This window comes from Thermobia domestica, chromosome 13, assembly GCF_964235325.1.
Source record: "Thermobia domestica chromosome 13, izTheDome1.hap1.1, whole genome shotgun sequence".
Classification (NCBI taxonomy): Eukaryota; Metazoa; Arthropoda; class Insecta; order Zygentoma; family Lepismatidae; genus Thermobia; species Thermobia domestica.
Window position 1 is genome coordinate 90124529 of NC_137466.1, and position 22660 is coordinate 90147188.

At 36.0% G+C, this 22660-nt stretch overlaps 1 protein-coding gene across 3 annotated transcripts in view; it reads left to right on the plus strand.

The window, feature by feature from the left end:
* The first annotated feature begins 6562 nt into the window (after positions 1-6562).
* LOC145668323 (uncharacterized) overlaps positions 6563-22660 on the plus strand; it is a 152983-nt gene continuing 136885 nt past the window's right edge. For all 3 annotated transcript variants that reach the window (XM_081736057.1, XM_081736059.1, XM_081736058.1), the window contains exons 1-2: positions 6563-6754; positions 6862-6946. In XM_081736057.1, coding sequence (XP_081592183.1) covers positions 6578-6754; positions 6862-6946 — 262 coding nt within the window. In that variant the 5' untranslated portion in view covers positions 6563-6577. The remainder of the gene's footprint in view (positions 6755-6861; positions 6947-22660) is intronic.

Consider the following 22660-nt stretch of genomic DNA (forward strand, 5'->3'; position numbering starts at 1 on the left):
TTCTTTTACTTTGTGGTCCCCCGTAGCGTAGTCTCTAACGCTCCCGCCCCGGTGCGAGCTGTTCCGGATTAGATTCTCGGTGAGCCTACTCAGTCGAAAAAGTGTAAGAAGCTTTTCCTGGCCAGCCATCCTAAATGAGGTTTTCCTGGAGTTTCTTCATTCACAACAGGCAAATACCGGGATGGTACCCAACATATAGGTCCTAGGCCGTTTCCTTCCCCCCAGATAGTGTGCTCGCCGAGGGACGTCATAGTCAAACATGGCCATCGATGCCGAAAGCCCAGAAATCTAAAAGCTAAATTCTAATTTCTTTTACTTTGTGGGGTTGCTGTGGCCCGTATTTTTTTTTTAAAGTGAAATCAGTCAAACTCAGGGTCATAGAAAATACATAAACCAGTTTTACAACACTAGAGTACAAATTATTTACCAGTCTACCGATTCAGCACTGTTCAAGCTTGACTAAGCGACTTCAGACCGAGTAGCGCGTCTGAACAAGAGATTGTGAGTTAGTGAAATTGATGTACAAGATTATTTGCATGAAATTAAACCTACTTTAGATTTGTAATAAGGGAGAAGAACTCGTGAACATCTGACAGGCTATTTGGCTCACACAGTTACAGTTAAGATATAGATATGACCCTAAGATACATTGGTTAGAGCCTAAGTTAGGATAAAGCGGGAAGCAAAAAACCTTCAGTTACAGTATTTTGTGACAACTAATTAGTTTACATAATCTTCAATAAAATTCGTAAGCGCATGCACACTAATGAAAATCTTGATTCTGAGGGAAAGAATCTAGTTGAACTGTGACCTCGAGTTGGACCGCTTTGCAGTGACTTCTTGAGATTCAGACCGAGCTCAGTCGAATTAGCACTATCAAATTGCAGTTATTCAGAAAGAAGTTGGGGCCATGGCTACAACACTTTTACATTATTTAGATTACATATGGATAGAAATAAGTTTTTAGCTTATTCTTATGCAACAGCGGCGTTATGAAGGACGGGACTTACAGCTTAAAGTGGGATATGAATCTCTACTCCGTTTCAACCGAGAGAAATTGTCCTCTAGTTGAGCTCTAACTCCGGACACCTGATTACAAAAGTGACAGTTCTACAGACTTATCCACAGAGGACACTTGATAGAAATATGTTGTACTGATCTCGGATGTACACTCATGTCCAAAATGATTGCCGCATATCTATAACTGTGTTCTTATAAGAATATAATTTGATAATGATTTTGTAGGGTACTTTTAATACTGATACTATCTGTATAATCGGGAAATGTAGATTTGTGGTTAATTTCATAGGAAAATAATTATAAAAACGAAAATTAGAATGTATAAAACAAAATGTTGCTAATGGACAAGAAACTTTTATTTTCGTTTTATTGTTCTTATTTACTGCTCTTTCGACATGAAATTTGCAACGTACATGTTTTTGCCGATTATACACATGCGAACATTATAAGAAATACCAGGCGAATTCGTTATCAAATTATATTCTTACAGCTACATATTTATAGACATGCGACAATAATTTTGGACATGAGTGTACTTGTGAAGATAGGCGGAGCTAGGAATTGTCTGCTGGGGCAGACCTTTTGGTCGGTCTCGGAGATCTTGGTAGGTGGCCTTCTTATAGGTGGCATTTTTATATTTTGTCTAAAAGTTGGGGGGCAATCCCCCCATTCCCCCACAACTCCGCCCATGCTTGTGAATATTTTAGGAGTCACTTTACAAGAATGAAAAAATACTCAACTGCACAAGTGAAATCACTACAAAGTACAGAAGATACTATTTATTCCTCCAAGTTAGTTCACTGAGTCAGAAATTCAGTGACCGAATTTAATTCTCGTGTAAATATAAGAAGTGAATAAAGATATGAATCATATTAGTTCATTCTGGTTTTGAAATATTTACATTATTTTATTTGTTTAGGTAATTCAATTATGTATTTCACACACTTACAATCCTGATTATATGTATTAACTTGAACTTCAATGGAAAAATAATTTTAATTCACACACAGCGAAATAGGTATGAAGTTTGTGACCCGAAGTTGCACTATGTATGTTCATAGGATGTTCAGAAACATCAAACAATTTAGAGAAATTAATCCTTACATGTTTACATAAAATGAAAATTACGGGCCACCGCACTAAAAGTACTCACTAAATTTTTTTGTAACTATTCTATCAGGCCTTGTTTCCATTTTGTACTAATACACAATAACACACTGAGCAAGGCTATGTGATAATATGTAAAAATCACTATCACGTAACAGTTTAAACACAATAACTGTGTCTTCATCGAGCTAATCCGTGGCTAAGCGGTTAGCGTACGCGCCTTTAGCGCGGGAGACCAGGGTTCGATTCCCGGCGGGAGTTCATGTGGTTCGGATTCCACGTTAATTAGTAGGTCCACGTCTTATTCAGCCTCGCTGCTGAACGGGACGTTAAACTCAAAATCAACTCAACTGTGTCTTCATCATACTTCCATTCCTTCTGGCTGCTTGGGAGTTGGTCATCACTTATATACTCTCCGGAGATCAACTTTCAATTAGGCTCCGCCCCTTCATTAAAAAGTAACACGTGTGGCTTTCACTTTCATTTTTTAGCTGCACACGTGTCCAATTAAAAGTTTGCTTTTTCGATGGATACATTCTGTTCTCTAATTATCCTTATTATTTTTTCTCTTTCTTTCTTCTTCCTTTTCATTTCTTCTTCTTTAAGCAGAATCTTCTCCCACTCTTTAGTCTATTTATCGAGAATCCTGCATTCCAATTCATCACCTTGTCTCCTACCTTCATAATCTCCTTGGCTTCCTTCCATTTTCTCACCAAAGTTCTGTTCTCTACTTCTATGACCTCTGCTCCTTCCCACCCTATCCTGTGGTTTGTCTCTTTCTGATGCTTGTATATCGCATTGTTGTCCCTTTTCAATCTTACATCATCATGGTGCTGTTTTATCCTTTCTTGCATTTTCTTTTTTGTCTCTCCTATGTAAATTTGGTTACACTCTGCGCATTCTACTCTATATATTACTCTTCTTTGATCTTTGTCCGCTATTGCTTTTCTCTTGGTTCTTCTGACTAGTTCAATTATTCTGCTTTCTCCTTTCCTGTAAGTCTTAATTCCTGCTTTCCGAAGCATTCTCTTTATCTTCTCTGTTTCTTTGCCTAGACTTTGTATTCCAAACTATTTTTTGCTCTTTATTATTCCTCTTTCTTTCTCTCTCTTGCTATGTCTCTTGTGACCCTATCCTCTTCGTTGTATCAATTTCTTCTTAGTTGTGTCCAGAACTTCTTTAAATCCGTTTTCTTGTGTTCTTCATTTGTGTTTAGGTCTCCTATTCTATCTTCCATGATTTTTATGAAATTTTTCTTTGTACCCTCATCCACATCACTTCGTTTGTGGCAATACACTCCCGCTGCACGCTCTTTTTGGTACCAGGATGTAATAAACTCTCCTCCTTCCGACTTCTTCATTTTCATATCCAACTAGTTTATCTCCTTGTCTACTTCTATTTCATTTTCTAGTCTAATCCCTTTCTTTTCATCTTCCACGTCTCTTATGAATTTCTCCAGCTACCTTTTCGTTCTCTTCCATATTCCTAAACAGTCGTCCACATAACGACAAAAAATAAGCAGTTTCTCTCCTTCTCCCATCGATTCATTATTTTATCTGATAGTACTGGACTCAAACGAGATCCTATATTAAGTCCTTCCTTCATTTTAACAATCCTGTCTCTGATTATACAGTATCCATTCTCTCACAATGCCTCTAATTCTTTTCTTACCTTCTTATTGTCCCAATTTTCTACTATTTTCACCCATTTCCTCTTCTATTACTCTCAATATTTCTTCTCTCTTAAGGCTCGGGAACATACTCTTAACATCCAGACTAAATGGCACTGTGCTCTCATTTCTTCTTCCTAATTTATCTATCATCTTCTTAATCTCTTGCGTATTCTCTACTCTCCTACTTTCTTATCCTTCTCTCACTGCCTCGGCTATCGTCTTAAGCTTTTTCTCCAACAGTTCTAAAATATTATTTCTGCCGTTAATCACCGGCCTCAACTTCTCTACTTCTTTGTGGATTTTTGGAAATCCTTTCATCCTAGGTAACTTTCCTTCTTCTCTCGCTAACCTCTTGAACCCTTTCTTTTTGCAGTCCTGTATAATCTTTTTCTTTATCTCTTCTTCTTGTCCTTTATCCGCCACATCTTCATATGTCTCGTCTTTCAGATCTCCAAGTTTTTCTTCATACCATACTTTATTCATCTCAACTATACCTCCCCCTTTGTCTGCCTGTTCCACTACTATGTCCTTTCTCGTTCTTATCCTTTTCATTCCCGCTTTGTCTTTGTCAGTCAGATTGCCTCTTTGTCTTCTTGATTTGCTATTTACTATATTTACCAGTTTCCTCTGAATTCTGTTCCTTTCTTCATCTTTTATTTCCTGAAGTGCTTCCTCTATTCCATAAACCGCTTCTTCCTTATCTACCTCCTCTTTTGCTACTCTGAATTTATATCCTAGGCTTAAAAAACTGCTTCTCTTCTTCAGTAATCTCAATATCTGCTATGATTACCACTCTTTTCTCGTCTATTGTCTCTTCTTGTTTCCAGCCTATTCTTTTACCTTTCTCTCTTAATCACTCTTCTTTTCTTCTGAACTTTTCTCCCACACTTTCATGTCATTCATTGTGAATTTTCTTGTAAAAATGCTCAGACTTTCTTCTATTTCTTCTCTTTTGATCTTATTTCTTTCCTTTATGTTGTTTATTTCCCTCTTCTTCCTTCTTATCTCGTTCCAAATTAATTTCTTCTCCATTTTCTTGAGTGCCTTTCTCCATCTAGTGGTCCTGCAATCTACCCATTTCTTATTGACTCTTAATCCTTCGGGGGTCACTTCTTCTTGCAAGCAGATTCTAAGAAATTTAAGTTGTTCTTCTTTTTTGATGTCCTTCCTCCTACTATTCTTCCACTTGTCAATTTTTCTCCTGAGTTCCGGAAAATGTCCTATAACTATTCTATCAGGCCTTGTTGCCATTTTGTACTAATACACAATAACACACTGAGCAAGGCTATGTGATAATATGTAAAAAACACTATCACGTAACAGTTTCAACACGATAACTGTGTCTTCATCATACTTATACTCCTTCTGGCTGCTTGGGAGTTGGTAATCACTTACATACTCTTCGGAGATCAACTTTTAATTAGGCTCCTCCCCTTCATTAAAAAGTAACACTTGTGTGGCTTTCACTTTCACTTTCCAGCTGCACACGGACCCAATTAAAAGTTTACTTTTTTGGCTGGATACATTCTGTCATCTAATTATCCTTATTTTCCTTTTAATTTTTTCTCTTTCTTTCTTCTTCCTTTTCATTTCTTCTTCTTTAAGAAGAATCTAAAATTTCTTGAACTAAATCATATCATTGTGCAGTAAAATACAGCAGAACTATGAGGTGTTTACGGAAAACTCCAAAATACCACTCCCAAAAATAAACTACCCCGTGCAGTTTTACTATACGGATCCATAGTATAAGTAGTAGTGGAGGAGGATTATTAACAGCGGTTGTAATAGTAGTGGGAATGAGTTAGGAATCCCCGCAGGTGTTGGTTTGGTTCTCTTCTCGACATGAAATGGGCAAATTAAAGACTTGCAGAAAATTTTCTGTACATTTTACGATTTATGGATCTATTTAGTAAAACCGCACTTACCCATCAACAAAATAGAATCCGCTTTACTCAGAGTCGTTTTGACGTACGATTAACATCATACTTAAAGCTTGATTACTGCAGCAAATATATGTTACTCGAACTCTTAAATATGGCACCATCAGGCGTCAGGATGACTATGTATAAAGGCCCATGAGTCGTAACTTAGAATATATTAAAAAAAAAAAAAAAAACACTCTAAGAGTAAACTATCTTTTTGTACAGTAAATACGTAATGGCATTATGAAATGAGTAGGTAGTTTTTAGAAAATCATCCGAAAGAACTCACCCTGAAGAATAAACTATCCCTTGTGGAATTTTCAGAACAAGTGATTTACGTCATATATCAGGTTATTAATAAAATATTTATATTAACAATGTTGTTTTTGTCATTTTTAAAAGAAAATCGTCGGTAGCTACTATTGGTTGTGAGAATAATCTTTAATGAGCATATTCAGGAGCGTCATTTCAGATTTTGCTTGGGAGGAAAGACGTCTTGATATTAGTAAATTTTCGCGTTTCTCATTGATTTACTACTATTCTATTGATAAAATCTATATACACCTCAAACTCAGGGGGGACAAATGCCCCTCCCATCCCCCCTAAATGACGCCCGTGAGCCAATTGTATGGGATATGACTTAATTCTATATAAGTTCTCGCAAAAATTGCTACGTGTAATGCAACACAAAATATGTAAAAGTCAATTACACATATATTCGCAAACTTCACGGTTATTTTTAGTAGCATTGCGTTCCGGTATGGGGCCCTAAGCAATTTAATGATTTCTACTCTGTGAGTTTTTAAGGGAATGATGCTCGATTGTTTTGATGCTTATGTTGACAGTAAACTGTGACATGGATGTGGATGACTCGTCCCAGTCCCAAGCTGTGGATGTGAAAATGGCGTCCGAAAATGATACTGTCGGAAGAAAAATCGCTGATATGAGGGTTGTAGACCTACGTGCTGAGCTTGAAAAGCGTAATCTTGATAAAACGGGAGTAAAGGCTGTTTTAATTGAGAGATTGCAGAAGGTAAGTTATTAGGCTTACAAGCTTAAGTTAAAAGTTTGTATCGAACGATAACTGAAAAAATGATTAGTTGTTTATGCTTAAGGTAAATAAAATTTATTTTGTTTCAGGCTTTAAAGGAGGAGGGTCATGATCCAGATGAATATTTATTTGAGCCATCAGAAAAGAGAACTCCGAAGCGGTCATCTAATGCAAGTAAGTAATCAAAACATGTATTAGTATTGATAACGAGTTAATGCTAGAATAACAGAATTATTATTAATCTCATGGAATGGTATTATCTTAAAGTTTAGTATGTTATATCCTTTTATGTGCCCTGCAGATACAGAAATACTTAAAAACTCACGATTTGAGAGTAGATGGTTGACTATACGTTAGATGTAAATGGATACAAGTCCCTGAGAATTGTAATGGTAATCAAGACGTTCGAAAGTTTTTTTTTTGGGGGGGGGGGATTGAATTTCATGTCACCTAAATAGAGGATATTGAACTCGGATTATAATTGTGAAAATAATTTATCTTGTTCGGATTGTTAATTGAATATTGGGACAATGTTTAGCAAAAGGGGCCCAGCTATTTTTTTTTTTTTAAGTTACAATTCCGGTAATTTCTGTTCACATTAGGTTAGGTTAGTTTAGGCGTTAGTCCTGTATTGCCAATTTGACCAATTTGAAAATCGAAAAAAAATGGGAACGAGATCCGATTGCATGAATTTACGTTAAATTACGTTACATTAGGCATGCAGTATTACTATACGAATCCATAGTATAAATAATAGTAGGAGTAGTTGTAGGAACGGGTTAGAAGCCCCGCAGGGTTTGGTTGGGTTCTGTTCTTGACTTGAAATGTGCAAATTAAAAACTCGCCCGAATTTTTCTGTACCTTTTACAATCTATGGATTCATATATTGAAACAAGTGCACTTCTCCGCAAAATAGCTAGTCCGTCCGCCTGCATATACAGTGTCGCTTACAACATCAAAAACAACCACTTTCTTAACTTTTATTATTCCCCTTACCTTTGATTCTTTCTCACAAACTTAAATAAATTCTCCAATTGAAAATTGGTCCAGCGATACACCACGCAACCCTCAGTTTATGTTAAATTATATTAGTGTCGGGGTCCAGTATAATTTTTTTTTTTTTTTTTAAAAAAGATAGAATTTCGCTTATTTCCAATTGTATTGTGTTAGTTCAGGTTAGTTTAGGTTATATTTGGTTAGGTTATGTTAGGTCTAATTACTTGCATATTCCATTTTTCCCCTACAATTTGTATCTTTACGTAATTCTGGACCCCTTCTGCTAAATGTTTCCCCTGCTTCTGTTATAAACCAGGATGTTACCTCAGGTAACCAGTAATTTTCGTGTAGATTGATTGTATGGATCCATATATAGATTCATGAGATATATACTTCTTTCTCTCTGAATTCACGTATTCTATCTTCAGCAGTCATTTTTGAACTGTGTACTTACATTCCCCGATACAGATTCAGTTGTTTTGGTGTTATGCAAAATCACCAACTTGTGATAGATGGCTACTATAAGGCACGATTACTATCTAAACCAAGTTAAGACAGTAGCGCTACAGATGGGGGCAGCCCCTGGGTGCTTACTTTGGAGCAGGCGTGTCAGAAATGGTGGGTATATGCCTAGACGAGAATTGTGGAAAACCACTGTTTTCACGATATATAGATATGTGATTGATTGCCCCTTCATTAAAAGTAACTTTCGTGCTGACAATTTGTAAGAACTTCAGAAATACGTCTTCCCCTCGTGCCGGAGCGTCTTCCATGAATGTATGAACAAGGTAGTTTATGAATTCCTTCTGTCTGTTATATCTTGGAAGACTTTCTTTGACTGATCTCCATGTCCGTTCTGTAGTATTTGTATGAGCACCACTTACGCTGTCTGTAAAATTCAGACTATGATTCACCGACAAACGCTGGTATCCTTTGGCAGAGAGGTTTCTATAACTTGCCCGGCAATCATTACTTGCGGTCGTGGTTCCCGGTTCTATCCACTGTTGTATTAATGTCAGTAGGTTTCTTCCTTTCTGTCTGGCCCTGGTATCAAAAAAGAATTCCACTTTATTTTTCCTGACCACCAAATACCCACTGCTCATCCACAATACGGCCCACATTTTATTTCCTTTTGCCACTGTTCTATGATATTCCTACCTTCCTACTATTCTGTGTAACGTGTTGGACTATTACTTCTTGCATGCATTGCTTCCAGTCAACTATAGTTTTCCCAGTGATGTCATATTCCTCCTGTAGCCTTTTCGAATTTGTATTTTTAAGCAATTCATATGTGAGAACCAGTATTTCACATATTGTTAGCCTTCGTTTCACAATCCACTTCCTTCTTGTTTCACATGAAACTTTTCCACATCTCCATGTTAAACAATCTCATGTCGTTTTTTTTTTTTTAATTTGCTTGTTACATTCGTCGCACGTAACATTGTCCTGTATTAATTTACATTTTTTTTTTTTTTTTTAACTTTATCGTATAATTTCAGAGACCCTAACATTTTACTTTTCCCAGTATCTGGAAGTTCTAATTTCCTTCTTAATATACACTTATATATATGTACAGTATCACACATTACCGCCATTACTCACAATTCTAGCATTGACGATAACTACTCGTTAAGTGTATGCGTACTACGTAAATACTTCAATGGTTCCGCTTCTCTTAACTACTCACTTTCGTGCATCCTGAATCTTTTTCCTTTATATTATACATTGTGGTGATTGGCTACATGAAGGAGAATGCGTGTCGAACATACTACATTCGATTTATGTATTTCTAGGTATTTGTACATAATCCGTCTCGGACATAAAAACACAACATACTTCGATTATTCACATACTGGTCTATTACAATATTATTACTAATTTACTTTTAGTTTTAGAAATTGTCCGTACGTCACTTACCTTATTGGTGAATACATGCGTAACAAGTTGATTTGCATTAATGTATTTTTATGCACATACGTATCTCACAGATAAGAACACAACATATTTTCATTATTTGCACTCTCCTATTGTAAAATATTACAAATTCCTTCTGTAAATTTTATAAATATGTGAATCGTACAGTAAATTTGCACTGTGAATCCGTACAGTAAATCGTACATGGCAATGTTGGTAAACAGGGAAGCTGAGCTCAAGTGAATGAATCAGGTATTTGATTTTTACACCACAATGCCTTACAGGTAAAGCACGAAATAGGTTTCGGTTGAAAATGAGTATATTATGTTGTGATTAGGTTTTGTTGTGTCATAGATACAGTGATTATGGTATTAATGAGCACAGCTTTAATGTGCATGGGGAGTTAGATCAAGTTACGTCCATTTCAAATATCGACCTCGATTCTATTGCATCGCTTGCTCAGGCGTGCATTGTCTCCGGTGGATTGGGAAGCAATTCTTGTATAATAAGCATGCAGTTTTAAAGTTGACAGTCGTAAGTAGCTAAGTTTTGGAGACCAGTGCACAAGGGAGACTGTTTATAAAGTTTAGTCGTAACATCCACTTAGATTCTTAACCCACCGTTGCACGCGCCGCGGAGTCACACTCTGCGCATAGAGAAATGTAAAGTTTTCTTAGAACTGTTAAAAGAGTTTGTGCTGTAAAATATACATGCGCAATTTGCGGAGTGAGACTCCGCGTGCGTGACTTGATGTTACAATTGACCACGCGTGCTATGGAGGGTTAATCTATGCAGTTTGAAGTTTGTATACAAACTGTATATGGTACAACAGTTGTATGCAACATTATTAACGATGTGGCAGCTAGTATGAAAATTGTGTTAGTTTATATGTAATTTTACTTTTAATTTCATAATTTTGATATAACTTTGGAAATATTCCACAGTATTACTAAATCAAAACTGACCGCAGTACCAGATGATATTAATAATAGTTGTTAACAGTTTAGGCAATGTATCATCGCCTTCATCAGACACATTATCCTTTACATAAGCTGTTTCTCTGCTTTCTTAATCAAGTTCCTTATATTTCACTGATTGATGCATTATTCTCTTCTTCACACCGCAGTCCTTTTGGCATAATGTTATCATCCAAACAATTTCTTAGGGATTTTATCTGTTGTCTTTTAGGTATTTTCTTCCTTTTCTTGTCCTTCCCCTCGTCCGTCCATAGTTTTCGTTATCGGAGGTGTTTCAACTTACTCATTATTGCTTTAGAAATATTCCATAGTATTAATTAATTACACCTGATCATAGCACCAGGTATACATTTATAATACTTGTGTACCACTTTCGGTAATTTAACATCGCTTCAACAAACTGTTATTATTATTATTATTACGCTCAGTGATTTTCGTAAATAAACCTATTTTTCATCTGAGACGATATTCCGTTGAAAAAAAATCACTGATTCGTTGCCAGGACGGCGATCCATATTGGCCGATGTCAAATCTGGTGGCACCTGTGAGCCCAACTTTTTTATCTCACCGATTGCAAAGGAGACGCCAAACGATAAGTGGTTTGGTCTATGCTTAATTCGTCTGCAGCGGCATGGACTTTTCTGTAGGTCCGGTTTCACTGTGTTTTTGAGGGACTCAATCGAACAGAATGTTAGTTGGTGTCCACAGGCTTATTGTACGCTGCTGCATCACCGGAACGAAATTGACAAACCATCTGCGAATTCGCCGTTCCTGGCCCAAATGCGTCATTGATGATTTTCCCTGCTTGCTGTGCAAAATCTTCTATCTTGAATTCGTTAAATAAATAAATAAATAAATAAAAAAAAAAAAAAAATCGCAGTTGTTTTCTCCATTGCGCACATTGACAACGCTCTACGTCCAACTGGGTTTCGTAACCTGTTTTGAGTTTGTGACGTTGGGCATGCGGCCTTAGTCCATCCTTGTATTTGTTGCTGAGGCGAGTTTTCCATCAGATGTTAAAGTAATTCATTCGCACCAACCTGTTATGAGAAGGCGAAATGTCTATATATTAAAGTGCTAGGTGTATACGTTTTTAGCCAATTCTTTGGATGATAATGATTTCGGAAACCACAAGCTCTATAAAGATGCCGTTTTCATTGATCGATTGCAAATTTTGTGTAGATTATGCAGTTCTAATTGAATATTTTTTAAAAAAAGTTTATTTCTTTATTACATTTTTAGAGGTACACTGGAAGTATTGAAATTTTAAAAAATAAAGCATTATATCCTACAAGTTATAAAATCAAACATGACACATTTGTATATGGTGTTAGTATATCACAGCGGCGTATATTTCATGGCCAAATGATAAATGATAACCATTTCGCCATTCTGAGATGAATCTATTGTTTGGAGTGGTTTGCCCAATAAACACTATATATCACAACAAAGGCTAACCATTTTTCCAGTCTAAGATGAATTTTTATTGTTTGGACTGTTTTGCTGAATAAACACCATATGTCACTAACATTATAATTGTGTAATATATGTGCTTATTACATACTGCACACAAGAAAGAAAACTCTGATCATACATAAAATAGAAACTCCAACCGAAAGTAGGTTCAAATCTTGCAAACGGTGCGAGATATTGAAAAACGAAAATAATCGAAAACGTCTCTTTATGATACCCCTTGCAGATCTTTATCAAGGCGTCCTTCACTTGGGTCTGTAAAGGGACATGTACAGATCTGAGAAATGACAGGGAGATTCATGCTCATATGTGAATGATGCGCTGTGCAGAGAGCGCAGATTCAGCTAAGACCACAAGACGAATTTGTGATTTATTTTCAACGAAAATCAGGAACAGTTTACTGGGTATAAAGGCAATGGTTTTAGAAGCATAAAGTTGTGTTGGCCTTAGAAGCGTTAAGTGTTAAATGTATTAATATCAGGAATAATACATGTTTCTGCAATCAGTGCAAACCGTCCGAGACTGATAATTATTTATTTGTCATTTCAGTGTAATCACAACACTTTACGAGAACTCTGTAAATATAACTTCCTAAAACCAGAACGGTGAGAGCTAAATTATTAATAAGACAGTTTTAACTCTTTTAAGAAATATCGTAGTTTTTACTACGAAATGATAGTGTCTTCAAAATTCGATTAAAAGAGAACTAAGAAAGCTATTTAGTTCCGTTTTTTTTTAATTTTTTTTTTTTATTTTACAAGAGAGTAGGCATTGAATAAAGCCTTGGAGGGGTCTATATGCTTCCGAGCGTCGGAACATAGGGGATATGACGTCATCACTTTACAAATTCCTTTTTTTAGTGAGGTCTATTTTTAACATTTTTTGGTGAGCTTCTCTTTAGTCCTAAATTTCTACACAAACAATCCGAAGTTGTACACAAACAATCAGTGAACCCTTTAGTTTTTATCTGATTTTTTCGGATCTCTTCGTCAACATTGTAGGGAGTTCAGAGGGGCTAAAGGGTAAAAAAAAGAAAAAAAAAAAGATATTTCTTGACCAAAAATCCCACTTTCGCGATTATTGCTCCGCTCGGGTACATGATAGGGACATCTGAATGGTACTTTCTGAAAACCTACTCGAATCTAAACAAAACGACGTATTAATCATCATTCTGCGATAATTAGGGACGTGTCACGGATTTTTTTTTTTTTTTTTTTTTTTTTTTTTTACATAATATCCTTTTTGTTACTACTGTAATTTGGAGCCCTTTGCGCGCTTTTTCCACATGTGAAAATATTTTTCCCGCCCTTAGTATTGAAGATAGCTGATTGGCATTTGTCACATGTAATTAGTACCACAAGTACTATTTTTGCAAGTGATTTCCAGATCTGTATGTTTACCCCGGGCCGCGCCAAGGGCCCAAAAATGAGAAAAAAAAAAGATTCACAAAAAATCCCTATTTCCCTCCTTAGGGACGTCCGATGTACATGTGGGTGGTACTGCTGAAAGCCTACTCTATTCTGAAGAGAACAGTGTATGAATCATGATCCTACGATAATTAGGAACATGTTAGGAAATTTTTAAATTTTGTAGGGTGCATTTTATGGAAATTTTGGGCTTTTTTTTTTTTATGCTCTCCCAACATGGGTAAAAAATTTTCCCGCCCTTACTATTGAAGACAGGAAATTCTAATTTGTCACAAGTAATTAGTACACTACGTAGTATTTTTCAACATTGTTTCAGGTTTGTGTGCAGACCCGGGGGGTGGGGCCTCAGGGGGCTCCAAACTTTGAAGTTTTTTAAGTCAAAAAAATCCTCTCAGGTACGTGATAGGAACATGTAAGTGGTACTGTCTGAAAGCCTACTCTATTCTGAACAAAACGACTTACGAACCATAGTCCTACGATAATTAGGGATGATGCTGTCCCTTCTTGACTGAAAGTCAACAAAAACACCTAAGAAACCCCTATCTTAAAAAGGTTAAATCTTTTTGATGGAATCTATTCTAAAATTACTAACAACACTTGACAACAAATGTCCCTCTTCTGTATGTTTATGAGATTTTGTCACTCGCTTGTTGTTCATTATAAGTTACCAGTGCTTAATGTATTTAATAGGTACAGATTAAGAATACCACGGCCCGTTTTTAGAAATTGTTCCGGTAAGATATATTAATTCAAAAACGAAGCGTAAGGTTTAATCAACTTATTTGTGTTTGTGCCATTTGGTAGGTGTACTTTCGACCGTTGTCAATGGCAGAGCGTACACTAATACCCGTATGCGCTCACTCTTTTTTAACTTTGAGAGTAAACAATGGATAATAAAAATATTAGGTAGTGTACTCTCCATTTTATCCGTGATAGTCAACTAGTTGTGAATACCTAGCAGATGTTGGTGTCTTTTTGTAGTTTTTATTCCTTTACGTGCATACTCAGCTTCCCTACCGCGCACCTCTTCGTGCGCATTCTCCGAGCGTGTTCTCGTGCGTTGCCCAGCTCAGATGGGGATGCATGCGAAACTAGTTTCTACTGACGCTATTTGTTTTTGATATTTGTTTTTGGCAATTGTCTCTCGCAAAGAAGCCAGGCCACCTCATAGCTGTAAAGCTGCCCCAGTTAGTTGCGTTTTTCAAAGTAAAATGATATAATTCTTGCTCGAGTCAAGTTCTAATTATGTTCTGCTGTTTTCTCGAAGAAGAAGAAGAAAAAAAAGAAAAAGAAAGCAAAGTGCTAACTAATTTCAGTTTCATTCCAAAACTTTCAGCCGTTTTGTACCGTAGTGATACAACAAATAACGTCGAATGCATTCTTATTTATGTAGATAACTTCTCAGGGATCTTACAAATTTGTACACAGTTGGTAGCCAGACGCTTAGAAAATAACATTATGTTGGGTATAGAGATGCAAAAAAAGCAGTTTTTTTTAGTCTATTTTTTCGCATTTAAAGATGGCTTTTTGGGAGAAAAACGGAAATTTTGGATTTTTTTTTCATTTTCATGATTTTTCTGTATAGTATACTCTATAGTTAAATAAGATTTCATGACCTAAATGCCATATTTCTCTGGAATTCATCGTGATGTAGCACATGTTTTATGAATTAAAGTAAACATGAAAGACTTAGTATTTGAGGGCAATTCTAGATCATTTCATTTTCAGTCATCCGTGTTTTTATATCTTAGGGCTTAGTACCCTAGTTTTTAGCACATATGTTAAACTTCTGTCTTTCGATATATCCGTCAGAGCGTACTTCCACATTTCTGTTATACTGTAGCTGTGCGATGTTTCAGCAATAATCTTCCGAATGATCAATAGCGGATTTATAAAGGTATTTTGGGAGGGATTTCTCTTATTGTTTGTTTTCTGAAAATGTCTCATTTTTATTTGGCAGAAACTTGAAGTTTATGAGTACAGATGTAACTAATATTTAGGGATGTGAAGTTTTCGTTTTATTTTATTCCTGAAATCGGTGTCATTTTTTGCCCAAAACGCGGTTTAATACAAGTAAGTAGGGGTTATATGCTTATTCTGTAATGGTTTTGAAAATCAAGTATATTGTAAACATAAAGTGGTCTGTGAAAGCTAATTAAAATAATTATAAAATTAAACGAATAGTTTTAAATTTTGACATCTTAAATTTAAAAGAATAAATTATATCTTTGGACTTACCAGCTGAGAAAAAAATGGAACGATATCCCTTCTAAACTTGGACTTATTTATTTTATATATATATCGACAAAAATAAAAAAAATCACAAAAAACAAACAATTCACAATATACTTATCTAAAACGCAATTCATAGCATAGTGTTTCTCAACATTTTTTTCACTTCAAAAAAATCAATTCACAATAGGCTCATTTAGAACGCAGTTCATATCATCATCAACACACGTTTTCACTTAATGGCAAATTTATAGTTTCTTCAATGTTTCTTATTTTTTAAAGGACAGAATTGTCAATATTTTTACAGTCTCTTCTTTAAGATTGTGCCTCCTTACCGTATCTACGGAGTTGTATTCTGAAAAATATCTTTCAGAATCAGCGTTGGAAGCTGGCAAAGATATTGCATCAAGAGCACAGGCAGCAAGGTTCATTCCCGTTTCGCTACAGACCTTCCAGCAATATATATCATTATCTCAATCTCATCTTAGATGTAGACCAAATGGGTATTCCCGTTTTCCCTCCACTCACTCGACGAGGGATATTTAGTGTCTTGAGTAGGGTTGCCATACGTCCCGGTTTTCAATGAAAGAATTAACTATCCCGAAAAAGGCTTTCGGGACGCATATTTATCCCGGTTTTCCTTAGCCAATTGATTTTACTAAACAAACAACAGGGAGTTTGAAATTACATTCATTTTTTCGTCCTGTGGATTGTTTAGCTTCAAAAGGAAAAGTAAGGATTTTAAAATATATCCAAGAGAGAGGATATGTTATGTAAATAATTTCTTGAATTATCACTTTCAATAGAAAAGAATGTATTTTTGCCTGTGATGGGCTTTAAGTACTAGTTATTTTATACTTCACTCGGAAGCGCAGAACTGCTTCACTACTGTAACTTGAATCAACAACTGCTCTCAGTCGCTGCATTTTAACTACATTTAAACTGTCTATTTCATTCTATCTGCCGTCTTGTTAGTCAAAATTTCTTCTGAGAAATGAGCTCTTTCATATATTTTCCTATGTGTGGATCAATATATTATAAAAGATGTTGTGCACATATTCAATAATTTTGGATTATATTTTTCCTTTATCTGGTAAAAATTTTCAGGTTAAAATAGTAACAACTTACTCTAGCACAAGAAGTGGCAATTAAGCACACAGTTTAATTTTGATACTGAATTTTCCTTTCTACCGAACTTTTGCAGAGCCTGCGTAAGTCTTACAATAGAAAAGTTTTTGTTTATCGTTCTGAATTTAGCGTAAATGTATTTTTTTTCTTGCTAAATGCTAAATTTGTATTTCGTTTAGGCTAGTGTTTGACTCAGATGATGACGCAACAAAGAAAAAAGTATCACTTCAATCAAATGGGAGGGTGTGTTGTAATTGGCGCAATATTTAGGACCTGTTAAACAAAACAGATCAGGATTCGGAATAAGGGACGCCAGACAGCTCTTCTTACATTACCTTTTCACATTCTTTATACATCCCTTGTAGGGCTTCATTTGTGTTAACTATGTGCAGAATGAACTGGAAAATTGTGAGTAGTAACCTGGAAAAGACTGCTCACAGAATTAAGTGATCCTAATCAAATGAGTAGGAAACCTGATCTATATATACTCTGAGATTGGTGTGTAGGTTTTTCATGTACAAAATCTGGCAACCCTATGTCTGAGGATTTTTTTTTTTAAACAAAGATTTATGAATAAGTTTATTTTTCAACGTCAGCAACAGCTCTGACGTGATTGTAATTTCAGCCAAGTACGTGCCGTGCCACTAGTACCAAAGGCCACCATTTCAAAACAGATATACGTTCTATTTGTTATGGGCTCACAGGACAGTTTAAGGCAAGTGACTAGGTATTTAAGATCAGTTTCTCGAACTTTATATTGCTGGTCTGTACTCCCGTGATTCTGAGAGATGAACTGTTATGCCCTCCAACTGCCCTGCTAGAAAAATTTGCTCAAAGATTCCATCAAACAATAAATATCCCTCTCGAATGAGCGTAGGTAAAACGGGAAGACACCGGCAGTAAAATCTCAGAGGCAAACTTTCACTAACCAACCGGTCTAAAATTAACAAGACTGATTGTCTTCTGTGAATCACATTTGTTGCAACGGAAACTTGTTATTTTATTAGTATTACCGGCCAACATGGTGATTTCGCGAATCTATCGCTTTATGCAGTGCATTTCGGTGTTATTTTGAAAAAAGTACAAATTTCGCTTTATTTCGCGAAACACCAAAAACTGCCTTCCATCATATGTTCAGGTATACAGTTTACTTCACCTTTTTCAAGTTTTCGATGTTATCGTTAAAACGAAAACTTCATGTCCCTGTTTACATTTCATTTCGTTTGTATATTCTGCAAGAATCTTTGGGATACACCTTGGATATCATTTTATACTGATAATCAGTGGCGAATTTAGAAAAGTATTTCGGAAGGGGTTTTTCTTATTAATGTTTAGTTGTTTTTTATATATATATATATATATAGAAATTCCTAATTTTTATTTGAGGGGAGCTTGAAGTTTATGAGCAAAGGCATGACTAGTGTTGCGTTTGTTTTAGAAAACCCGTAATTTCGGGGGACAGGCTTCAGTCCGAAAGACACCTTCACGCCCTAATGCCGTCGCAAGTTCATCACTGCTAGTAATTACCAGGGTGGATTGATTTAAATCAGTCTGATTTAAATCACTTGATTTTTTAAATAAAAATGGTTGATTTAAATCAAATTCCGAAATAATTTAAGGTGAAAATAAGTAAAGTCCCGTTTCTGTTCTGTTATTTCGATTATGGAAGATGATAATCATAATACAATGAGACTCAAATGAACAGCATGCACAGCATAGTATGAAAACAAGTGTCATGCAGAGGATGATCAGGGAAAATCCCGTTTTGAACAGGTAACAGGACAATCCTGTTTTCTTCTCTTCGTAACATAGGGTTTATATTGTAAGTCGTTAACTATTCCAACGGGCAAATCACCATCGACATTTAAGACTAAGATTCTTTTGTGTACGCGCCTATATATTTGTTCCCAGATAATAGGGCGTATTTAGAAGTGTCCTATCCCCTCCAATTTTTTAGATTTTATAACTTTAGGCGAAATTTATGTATTTCGTGCAGCAAGCTAGTTACAAATTCCTTAAAAATATGCCCCTGCCAAATATCAATAACTTTTGTGGTAAAAAGTGTCACTTTGATAAGCGTTGCTGAATTTTTCCTTAACGCTTAACCTTTTAAATTATATCACCTATTTTTAGGTGATAGGATAAAAATCTTCATTATTCGATTAAAAAAGTACCAATAAAGCTTTTTACTTCGTGTTTTCAGGACTGAAGGCATTGTAGAGCACGTTACATATGCTTTCACGCCTCTCTGCGTCGAGACATAGGATGTGAGGACGTCATAAATTATAAAAAAAGATATTTTTTGTTGTGCCTATTTTTACTCTTTTTGGCGGGCCTACATTTTGTATTCAGAAGACTGAAATTCTGCACACTCGTTCAGTTCACCCTTAGTATTTTTCAGATGATTTCAAATCTCTGGGTGTAAAACAGGGGGGTCCAGAGGGGCAAAAATGTGTTTTAAAAAATGATATTTTAACAAAAAATAGTTTTCTTCGCGATTTTCCCGCCTAAGATGGAGACATATGAATGGTACCATCTGAAAGGCTGATCTGTTTTGAAGAGAATGATGTACGAACCATGGCCTTAGGATAAATAGGGATGTCTCAAGAAACTGTTACCTGAGATCCTGTTTTATACGGGAATCTGGGGTATTTGGGGTATTATTTTTCGCGGGCTTATTATTGCATGTAGAAGTTTGAAACTTTGGACACTCATTTACTGCACCCAGGGGCCGCGGTGGCTCAGTGGTAGAGCGTTCACCTCTGGTACTTGGGGTACCGGGTTCGATCCCAGCCCCCGCCAAGTGAACTTTGTGGTGGACAAACACCGTGTGCGTGGGTTTTCTCGGGGTCCTCCCGTTTCCTCCCACTTTCTTCATTCCACCATTTTCATTCATCCCTCATCATCACCGTCTCCTTTAGCCTAACCGGCATAACCGTGGGACGTAAAACTCAAAGATTTCATTTTTTCATTTACTGCACCCATTAGTATTTTTCAGATTTGTTTCAGATTTTTGCCTTTAAACAGGCGGTACAGAGGGGTAAAAAGTAAAAAAAAAAAGGGGGAGGATATTTCTTAGCAGAAAATCCCTTTATTCGTGATTTTCCAGCCCCAGATAGCCTACACGATGGGGACATTTGAATGGTACCGTTTGAAACTCTCTTTTATTGTGAAAAGAATAATGCACAAATCATGATTGTAGGATAAATAGGGATGTTTGGGGAAATGTTTATATTACATCCGGGTTATCTGGGGTATTGTGGGAATATTCTTAGCTCATTGTTAAATATTTTTCCCTCCCGTACTATTCAAGATAGAAGCTTGAAATTTTGTACACACATTTAGTACACCCTTAGTATTTCCCAGTTGATTTTGAGATCTGTGCGTTAACACAGGGGAGTCCAGAGGGGATCAAAATTTGAAAAAAAAAATAAATAAATAAATAAAAAATCCCGACTTCTCTCAAAATTTTTCGCTTCAGGAACATGAGAGGGGAAATGTGAATGTTACTGTTTTAAAGGCTGTTCTATTTTGAAGAGAATGAGGTAGGAACCATGATCCTAGAATAAATAGGGATGATGCTTGACTGAAGGTCTATAATTTACCCCCCCCCTTTCCAAAAAAAGCCATAATTTAAAATTAAGAAACATTGTTTGGGATTGATATAGGTTAACGATTGGGGATTAACTCAAAATTCAACCCCGATACTTTCACTTAAATGGCATAATTGGAATTTAATACTAATTCGGAATGCGTTTTCTTGAGTTCGCGACTTGTATTATACAAGGAGAGAGATTTGATTTAAATAAAAAAAAATCATCAAAAATATTTTTTAAATACAAAATCATGTTTTTTTCCCATCCTGATGTATGTATGTCTAATAGTGATTTCCCTTAAACTAGGCCAATATTCCAATCATTAAGGATGATTTAAAGGGACAAGTTTTGGCGATAGATGTCACTACAGTCTTCGTATCTCTCTAATGTATTGTTTACCTTTCACGAAAATTTACAATTTCTCTTACAAATTTCAACCTACAGACTTCAAATTTTTAGAGAAGGAACTTCATAGCCTATCAAAGGCAACAATCCGTGCCGATATTTTATTTAGAATTTTCTTCATTGTTGAAACAGTTCCATTGTTAAAGGTTTGGATATCCATTCCAACAATGAAGCTATTTCAACAATAAAGAAAATTCTAAATAAAAAATCGGCACGGATTGTTGATAGGTTATGAAGTTCCTTCTATAAAATTTGAAGTCTGTAGGTTGAAATTTGTAAGAAAAATTGTGAATTTTCGAGAAAAATGAAAAATACACTAGAGATACGATGACTGTAGTGACATCTATCGGCAAAACTTGTCTCTTTAAACTAACCTTAAATGGTCAGCAAGTGTAATTACGTAAGTACATGTTACAGATTCTTACCATACAAACTTGACTGGCAAATCATAAACAATTCAGTTAAAAAAAAAAAAAAAAAAAAAAAAAAAAAAACTGCAATTTCTGCCCTAACACCCTATCCTTTGTTCCTTCCCCCCGCAACAAATGCATTATCCATATTGTCGGGTTAAGGAAAATTAGTGCAACTATCAATTTAACGCTGTTATTTGCTCAACACCCAAAAGTTGTTAACCTCTTTTTTTTTTTTTTTTTTTTTTTTCGGGATAAATGAATTACGCCATACTGTCGGGTTTGTGAATGTTTCTGAACAAGTACCTTTTTTTACAGGATGAGGGTGTTAGCCTTACCCAAACCCCCAAGCTGGAGGACCACTCCTAGTCGTTGTCCGCGACTGCTTATTCAGTATATTCGCAGCTAACCTCTATATCTAGAGGCCTTCTCTTCGATCCGCAACCTGAGGACGCGCCATGCCGTGGTGACAGGAACCCACGTTACACGGCATGGCGCGTCCTCAGGATCCTGAGAAGAATATTCGGACCCAAGAGGAACGAGAATGGGGAATGGCGGAAGCTTCATAACGAGGAACTACATAGTTTATACGGTTTACCCAACATTGTTAGGGTCGTCAAGTCTAGGAGGCTTAGGTGGGCAGGTCATGTAGCTAGAATGGAAGAAAGTAGAAACGCTTTCAAAGTCTTGACTGGTAGACCCATAGGAAAACGACCATTAGGAAGACCTAGGCGCAGATGGGAGGACAATATTAAGATGGATCTCGCAGAGATAGGAATACAAAGTAGAAACTGGATGCAATTAGCTAAGGATAGAAGTCAGTGGAGAGCTTTTGTGAACGCGGCACTGAACCTCCGGGTTCCATAGGCCATAGAGTTAGTTAGTTAGTTAATACTGTCGGGTTATTAAGGGAACATTTATTTACGAAATATGAAAATCATCTGAATCGTTTTCGACAAAATCATCCGAAAGTAACTCATCCCAGAGAGCAAACAATTACTTCTGGAATATTGGCATAGATATGAGATTTATACCACAGTTTAGAGTTATTAATGAAATATTGAAATACGAAATATACATCAAATCGTTAGAGTAGTTTTCGAGAAAATAGCAATTTTTTGATTTTCGTCCTGCAGTGAACTATCCTTATTTTTGTGGGTGAAAAGCGATTGTGAAGACTACGATGAACTGTATTGTTGCCTCTAGAGTGTTAACATCTGGACGAACGAACGGACGGACGGATTGATATTCGAAAACAACATTTTCGGTATCCATAAGCATCACACATGTAAATCCGTTGAAATCTGGATTTAATTTTTTTCCATGACCA